General features: G+C 45.3%; 1 protein-coding gene across 1 annotated transcript; it reads right to left on the bottom strand.

Annotated features, from left to right (window-relative positions):
• Positions 1–2,392: 2,392 nt before the first annotated feature.
• On the bottom strand, positions 2,393–6,327 carry LOC125521933. Its single transcript, XM_048687005.1, has 8 exons — positions 5,953–6,327; positions 4,749–4,893; positions 4,526–4,676; positions 4,318–4,443; positions 4,123–4,203; positions 3,612–3,804; positions 3,258–3,528; positions 2,393–2,924 (listed from the first exon to the last, which is right to left on the bottom strand). The coding sequence occupies exons 1-8, from the start codon at positions 6,142–6,144 to the stop codon at positions 2,716–2,718; spliced, it is 1,368 nt and encodes a 455-aa protein (XP_048542962.1). The 5' UTR covers positions 6,145–6,327; the 3' UTR covers positions 2,393–2,715.
• Between the last annotated feature and the right edge of the window lie 1,413 nt (positions 6,328–7,740).

The raw sequence follows: 7,740 nt of genomic DNA, 5'->3' as shown, positions 1-7,740 counted from the left end.
CCGACGCAGGGCTTCGCCTAAGCACCGCTACGATATAATCGAGGTGGATTATGGTGAAGGGGGCACCGCACACGGCTTGGAACAATCAACTTGTGTGTCCTAGGGTGCCCCCATGCCCCTGTATATAAAGGAGCAAGGGGGAGGCCAGCCGGCCCTTGCAGGGTGCGCCAGGAGGAGGAGTCCTCCTCCTAGTAGGAGTAGGACTCCCCTTTCCTACTCCTATTAGGAGGGGGAAAGGAAGGAGGAGAGGGAGAAGGAAAGGGGGGCGCCCCCCCCTTCCCTAGTCCAATTCGGACCAAAGGGGGAGGGGGCGCGGCATGCCCTGGCCTGCCCTCTCTCTCCACTAAGGCCCATGTGGCCCATTACTTCTCCCGGGGGGGGGGGTCCGATAACCCTCCGACACTTCGGTTTTCTCCGAAATCATCCGGAACACTTCCGGTATCCGAATATAGTCGTCCAATATATTAATCTTTATTTCTCGATCATTTCGAGACTCCTCGTCATGTCCGTGATCACATCCGGGACTCCGAACTACCTTCGGTACATCAAATCACATAAACTCATAATATCGATCGTCACCGACGTTAAGCGTGCAGACCCTACGGGTTCGAGAACTATGTAGACATGACCGAGACACGTCTCCGGTCAATAACCAATAGCGGAATCCGGATGCTCATATTGGCTCCTACATATTCTACGAAGATCTTTATCGGTCAAACCGCATAACAACATACGTTATTCCCTTTGTCATCGATATGTTACTTGCCCGAGATTCGATCGTCGGTATCTCAATACCTAGCTCAATCTCGTTACCGATAAGTCTCTTTACTCGTTCCGTAATGCATCATCCCGCAACTAACTCATTAGTTGCATTGCTTGCAAGGCTTATAGTGATGTGCATTACCGAGAGGGCCCAGAGATACCTCTCCGACAATCGGAGTGACAAATCCTAATCTCGATCTATGCCAACTCAACAAGTACCATCGGAGACACCTGTAGAGCACCTTTATAATCACCTAGTTACGTTGTGACGTTTGGTAGCACACAAAGTGTTCCTCCGGTAATCGGGAGTTGCATAATCTCATAGTCATAGGAACATGTATAAGTCATGAAGAAAGCAATAGCAGTAAACTAAAACGATCAAGTGCTAAGCTAACGGAATGGGTCAAGTCAATCACATCATTCTCCTAATGATGTGATCCCGTTTATCAATGACAACTCATGTCTATGGTTAGGAAACATAACCATCTTTGACCAACGAGCTAGTCAAGTAGAGGCATACTAGTGACACTCTGTTTGTCTATGTATTCACACATGTATTATGTTTCCGGTTAATACAATTCTAGCATGAATAATAAATATTTATCATGAAATAAGGAAATAAATAATAACTTTATTATTGCCTCTAGGGCATATTTCCTTCATCGAAAGCACCATTGTGTAGATTAAAAAGGAACTAGGTGAAGGAGATTAAGGAATGTGAGTAAAACAAACCATTTGCAAAGCTAGGTAACAATTGTATAGTCCAACAGCGACATGTAAGTCTACTCGACTACGATCGTCGAAACTGAAAACGTGCAACACGAAAGTCGTGTGAAACAACAAGCTGAATCTAGTGGGCAAAGAAAATTTCAGATGGGCGATCGTGTCTGACGAATTTGCCAAAATTTGTCTAAAAAAGCTTCAAACATGAACATGAAATTGTATGTTTACGATGAATGAAACTACAAAGCGATCGCCTGAATGGAATCACAACGTTGATGTGCATCTTTTTCACATATAACTTATTTCAAATTGAAGCACAGTTGTGTAGATTAGAAGGGGTTAAGTGAACGAGACCGTTGTGCAGATTAGAAGGGGTAAGTGAACCAGATAGTTGTGTAGATTAGAAGGGGTTAAGTAAACCAGATTAAGGGAGGGCACCCAGCTTTTATCGCCAGACCCACATAGCTCGGGCCTGCCTCGCTCAAAAGGTGCTTCAAGGTTCGTGCAGGGTGGTTGGGCTTGCTGCAGGTTAACACCTCCGAAGTGATTTTTTGCCGTCAACTATCAACGAAGGAAGCATGTGTGCATACAGCTCAGTTTTGCTGGAGATCAAACAGCATGCACAAGCTTTTGCTTCAGTTCGTTTCATACATGTGGGAAGAACATCCAATCATGAGGCGCATAATTTTGTAAAGAGTGTGTTATCTCTAGATCATGGTCGCTACAACCGTCAGATGCTACAATTGTACCCCTTATTATTGAGCAATAAAGTGACCAACTGTTCCTCAAAAAACTGATTTTTGCCGTCAACCATCTCTGGTCAGAGTGGAAGGCGTTTCTATGCCACATATTCCAATTGTTTATGTCTACAAGATGCCAAACTCAACAACAACCAGACACATTGACAGACAGAATGAGGTATAACTATTTCAGGTAGCAGAGTTAACTACCAGGAAGGCACATTACATGAGGTACAGTTTGAGAGCTCGCCTCGAGACATCTCCAAGGCTACTACAGGCTATGGTAAAGCACATGATAAGCACTAACTCTACAACAAATCTTCTGTCGGTAAAGAGCAGCTCGACACCACAATACTCCACATCAACAAATTGCTAACGGCTGGAGACCCAAGACCTCTTCGCGGCCAGCACCACCTGAGGCTTGGTTGTTAAATTGATCCGCCTGCAAACGAACAACATCTTGTTTGTCCCTGAAATTTGCTTTCTCAGCTCAGTTCGCCCACACATGAACAAGGCCATGGCGGTTGCCGGTGTAGATCTCATCACGCTCTTCGTCATAGTACAGAGCTGTGATGTCCTCAAGAGCCTCGGTGATTGTATTCTGGAACTTCCATGTCTTCTTTTGCTCGTTGAAATTGCCAGCCTTTATTTTAGCCAAGCATTTCCCTGTCAGTATGTTGCTGATGTTTATAGAGCCAGCTGCACATGAGCAAACATAAGATGAGTCATGTTATCCACAACCATAAGGTAAGTCCCGTTATCTGCTGACTGGTGGAAAGATGTCACTATGAAAATGTAACTGGCCAAGGGTACCATTCATTAAAATGGAGGGCCAGGTATGATATGATGCAACAGCATGTTTAATTAAATTTGCTCAATGCCAGAAGTGCATGGAGCATGAATGCAGAACCAAAGAATGTCAAAGGAAACCAAAACAATGATAACTAGCAAGACACAACACACAGTGATCCAAATGTATAACAAATTACACAATTTAGCCTACAACAAACGGCAAAGGGAACCAAATCTTACCATTTTCTTCTGAAGATGAATCAGTGGAATCAGCCTTGCAGTAAGAAATAATAAGATCTTGATCACTGGTTATGTATATGTTATTGGTATTGCAGTCAGGGTGCCACAGCAGGTGATCCTCAAATGATGTTACTAGTTCACCTCGGAAATTCCAAACTGCTACAGATCGATTCCGGAATGTCAAAAACAACTGGAGTTCATACAGAAAGATAAAGGCAGATGGAGTCATGAACTCAGTACTGCTCACTTCAGTCAACTGGAAGTTCCGTACCTGCAACAAAATGAGATAAAGAATAAGCAAGAAACAACAGTCATTTTTATTGATTTCCCTAAGCACTTCAGGAAAATACTTACATCAAGTATTTGAAGATTCTCTCCATCCTGCTTGACCAACAGCTTTTCATTAAACTGTTCAATGAAATCCACCTTCTTATTACGATGGAGGAGGTGGTTGAAGAATTTCAAAACTGTGCCATCCTCAATATTAAGAATCTTCAGAGGAATGGAGCTGCTTGTTCTTGTATAAATCAAAAGCATTATACCAGGACTGTCACAAGTTAAACAAGTATTAGACAAATATATAAAGATGCATTCCTACTGAAACGAATCAATTATTTTAAGCTTGAAGTACATAAATCAGGTTTAACTAGGATGCACAACAAATTGACAACACCAGCGATATAAGATTACTGCTGCCCTTTGTATGTGCATTGGATGAATAATTTCTAGCTTTAGTCAGTTTTGCCTACTGAAACCAACATTTTTCTCAGTTTTGTTGCAAGTAATAGAAGAGGCATTCCAATGATAACAGAAGAATTTGTTGAACAGCAAAGTGACAAGGAGAAGTAAGTGGGAATACAGTTACCTGATCTTTATTTCTTGAACATTCTTGTCAGATATGGAATACAGTAGGGTGTAGTTTTTCAAGTCAAAAACCTTGTAAGTGCTGTTTGCAGAATGAGATACAATCAGCACAGTTCCAGAAAGTGCATACAGCCATTGCAGAAGTTAAAATTCATCCATTTTCCACACACAAAAATCGTTACATAAGTTAAAGTACCTGTCTTGAGCGGAATAAGTTAAAACCTTTCCATTGACATCATCAAACTCAACGAAGCCAGGCCATTTCAAGGACTCTGTCTCAAAAAGAGGGAAACCAGCATCTGGCGTTCCGCGGCGTATATACCTTGAAATAGTTAAAAGGGGTCTTAATCAGGATGAAAGAAATAGGTATTCACTTGTGAAAGACATATGGACTGAAAGCTTACTCAATTCGAGTTGTCTTGCATCGCAAGGCACTAAAATTTTCAGAACCATATACTGACACAGTAATGAGTGAATCATTGTTCTTGTTGTAGAATAAACTACGAACAACTTCATCTGGACTCCCATTTAGAAAGCATATTCTCTTATTCGTCACTGGAAATATAAGAAGAGCATCTCAGTATGAAAATATGAAGCATGGGCACACCTGCAAGAAAACAAGCATACCTCTACTAAAAGCAGCACATACTCCAGATTGTGATAAAGCAAAAACTATATCACGTGCTGCAACTATCTCAATAATTTTTGACCTCTTCCTAATGTAAGGTAGTAGCGCGTTGTTCTCCTTAGGATCATGAGTGTCAAACTCCTCCTAAAATGATAGCAAATGTACACTGTTAGAAGCAAGAAAAAAAAAGAATGATACTACAAAAATAGGAGGGTAAAATCAATTATTTCAGCAGAGAGAAAGCAATATGAGAAAAGGCCCAAGGTTGACAGTTCTAATAGGTGAGACTTCTGGGCACAAAGTAGCTTGTGGAGCAGCCAAGTGCTGATGATCAACAGTATTGTTGAAAACAAGGTGTCCCCGTGCTCTTTGTTCAGTGCAGGAAAAACACCAATAAATCGGTTATCTGAGCAGTGTAATGTGACCAAAGCAGTGAATAACCAGGAATCCAGGACAAATACACCCATCGGCAACACTCGTGTAATAGACAGGCAACTGATTCCCAGCATTCATAGACCCAACTTGCAATCAAACAATGGTTAAATAAAATGAACAAACAGCTTAACTCAAAGGCCATATGCGACAGATAAGTAACAACTGTCATCTTCTTTGCTGATTGCAGCAATTCACAAATTGACAGGAATACAAACATCATGGGTCTTGCACATTCATAAGAAAGGAAGTAAATACTAGTATGATTTCCCTAAAAATTCGTCAGAAGTTTCAGGACAGGCCAGAAGAATGGTGCAAGATGCACAGGACAGCCCATCCGGCACACATCTGCTCAACTGGACTACAGACCGGATCCTCATCATCAAAAAGAAAAAGAAAACTGGACTACAGACCGGCGACTACCACAAATCCTCATTACTGTTTAAGCGCCTGCGCTAAATGCACAAACTTTCCATTACATCAAGCAAATGAAGCGTGGCGAAGCCTTCCCCAGCACACTAAGATCCCAAATACCACCGACAGTTCACCGAAACCTAACAAGATCTCACTTTTCCCAGCCTACCAAACCCTAACCCCCACACCCCGTCCACGAGTCGGCTACTCTAATCCAGGCTATAATCGCGATGCCCAGAACATCCGAGGGCCGCGATTCCCCCACACGAAGCAAACAGAACCTCTCCGCAGATGCACGCGAACGAAAGGTTAAAGAAAGTTGGACACGGGACCGGGGGGCGGGCAGGGAAAGCGTACCTGCAGCTGTATGTTGCGGAAGCGCTCCTGCGCGGAGTTCATGGCGAAGGAGCGCTCCCGGCGGGAGCTGATCTCCCGGCGCTGCAGCTTCCTGACGCTGCTGATGACCGCCTCCTGCCTCGGCCTCTTCCTCGCCACCACGCGCCGGCCGTTGCACGGCCGGGGGGTCGCCGAGATCCGCCTCGCCTCCATCCCCGCCAGCCCGACTGCCTCCCGCCCGCCCGCAACTCCCCGCCGACGCCGCGCGCGACAGATCCCTTCTCACGCCGACGCGACGAGGGCCATCGCCGGCGCCGGAGGCTAGGGTTTGGGAGCTCGGCTCGGAGATTTGGGGTGGCACACGAGGGAGGGGAGGGAGGGGGGGGAGAGAGAATGAGACGGTCGGAGAGAATTAGACGGGCGTTAAAAGATGAGGCTGCCCGGGGTGAAGGCCTGACGCGCGGGCCCCGCGCGCCAGGGAGAGCGGGGCGGTGCGCGGGCGGGATCGAAACGGTGCGTTACCGCTGGTTTGAAATTTTTCGGGGTCGTGTCCGAACGCACAGGCCCCGCCCTGCGCCCCTGGAGTCCCACCGACGGGCGGGCCAGGGGACTGCTTTCGCCCACCTGTCAGTGAGAGACGCACCAGATCTAGGACGGGGGGGTCCTAGAAGGAAGTTGTTTATGTCACGTGGTGAGCTGGTAGATTTCGAAATGGAAAGTAGTAGAGCGGCCGGTGTGGACTGTGTGGGGTCTGCCCCTTTTTGGAATGGTTTGGTTTGGTTGGCTTCCGAGTTTGAAATTTGAAATGGAGCGTCCAGTCTTGAAATTTGGTTTTCTGCCACCCGCGAAGGCGTACACGCGTGCTTGGTTTCCCGTTTGCGACTTGTGGTCCTTGTGCCCAGATTTTTAAATCTCATAGGATTTCGCTTCAGCGCGCGCGCGGTTTGAATTCTTGCAGGTGTTTTTTCCAGTTTTGGCGGCTTGTTTTTGTTTCCCGCGCACCCTGTTGCCCGCACGCGTTGCGCATCCCCCCCCCCCATCCTCCCCCCTTGCCGCGTCAAGGCGTCGATTCCCTTTTTCGCGCGCTCCTCTTGTGGGCCAATTGGGCTTCCACTAAGATTGAAATTTGAATTGCACATTCTTTATATTAAATGTTGTATTCAAGGATGGTAAGGAGTAAGACAAATCACTTTTGACTGAAAAAAGCGAGCTAGCAAATACATCTGAGGTGAATTGACCATTTCAATGGATTCTTCTATTCCCGTTGAACCCATATATTGTAGGTGCTTATTGCGTTCAAGCTACTCAAAAAGCTTAGATTAACTTTGTTGTTGTGGAAATAATACAATAAGCCAATAAGGGGTATTGGGTCGTTAGCAAACAAACCAAATTTAGCATGGGTGTGTATAGGGGGGCTAGGGGTGTGTGGGGGGGGCCTGTAGCAAAACTTGGTGTACACCGACAAAGTGGACACATGAACGTTTGGTAGATCACACACAACCCTTGTGTTAGGAGAGGTGAGAGAAGTAATTGGCTCGTGAGGCGTCAAGGACACATCTACTTTCGAAACTCTCCTCCTAATGATATAACCAGCCACAAACCTTACTAGGTCACAACGCTTGAGTTTGTTCATGTGAGAGAGAGTATGGGAGTGCATGCCCATATTGCTTATTTGTAACGAGAGAATGAGAACGGGAGTCCAAACAACAAGGGTTTGTAATGGCTTTACCTATGAAGTACCCGGCGGTTCCATCTGGAAAAGCTCTACAACTCTGAAGTATGGAACTAAGGTAGATATATATAGTGGAA

Source organism: Triticum urartu, chromosome 1, assembly GCF_003073215.2.
Source record: "Triticum urartu cultivar G1812 chromosome 1, Tu2.1, whole genome shotgun sequence".
Classification (NCBI taxonomy): Eukaryota; Viridiplantae; Streptophyta; class Magnoliopsida; order Poales; family Poaceae; genus Triticum; species Triticum urartu.
Note: the sequence above shows the minus strand (reverse complement) of the source record. Positions and strands in the feature narration are given on the sequence as shown.

Excerpts from the sequence above, each read along its gene's own strand:
- LOC125521933 (XM_048687005.1), bottom strand. The coding sequence starts at position 6,144 with ATGGAGGCGAGGCGGATCTCGGCGACCCCCCGGCCGTGCAACGGCCGG. Across the intron at positions 3,529-3,611 it reads AGAATCTTCAAATACTTGAT|GTACGGAACTTCCAGTTGAC; the intron begins GTAAGTATTTTC and ends ATTTTGTTGCAG. Across the intron at positions 2,925-3,257 it reads TTCATCTTCAGAAGAAAATG|CTGGCTCTATAAACATCAGC; the intron begins GTAAGATTTGGT and ends GCTCATGTGCAG.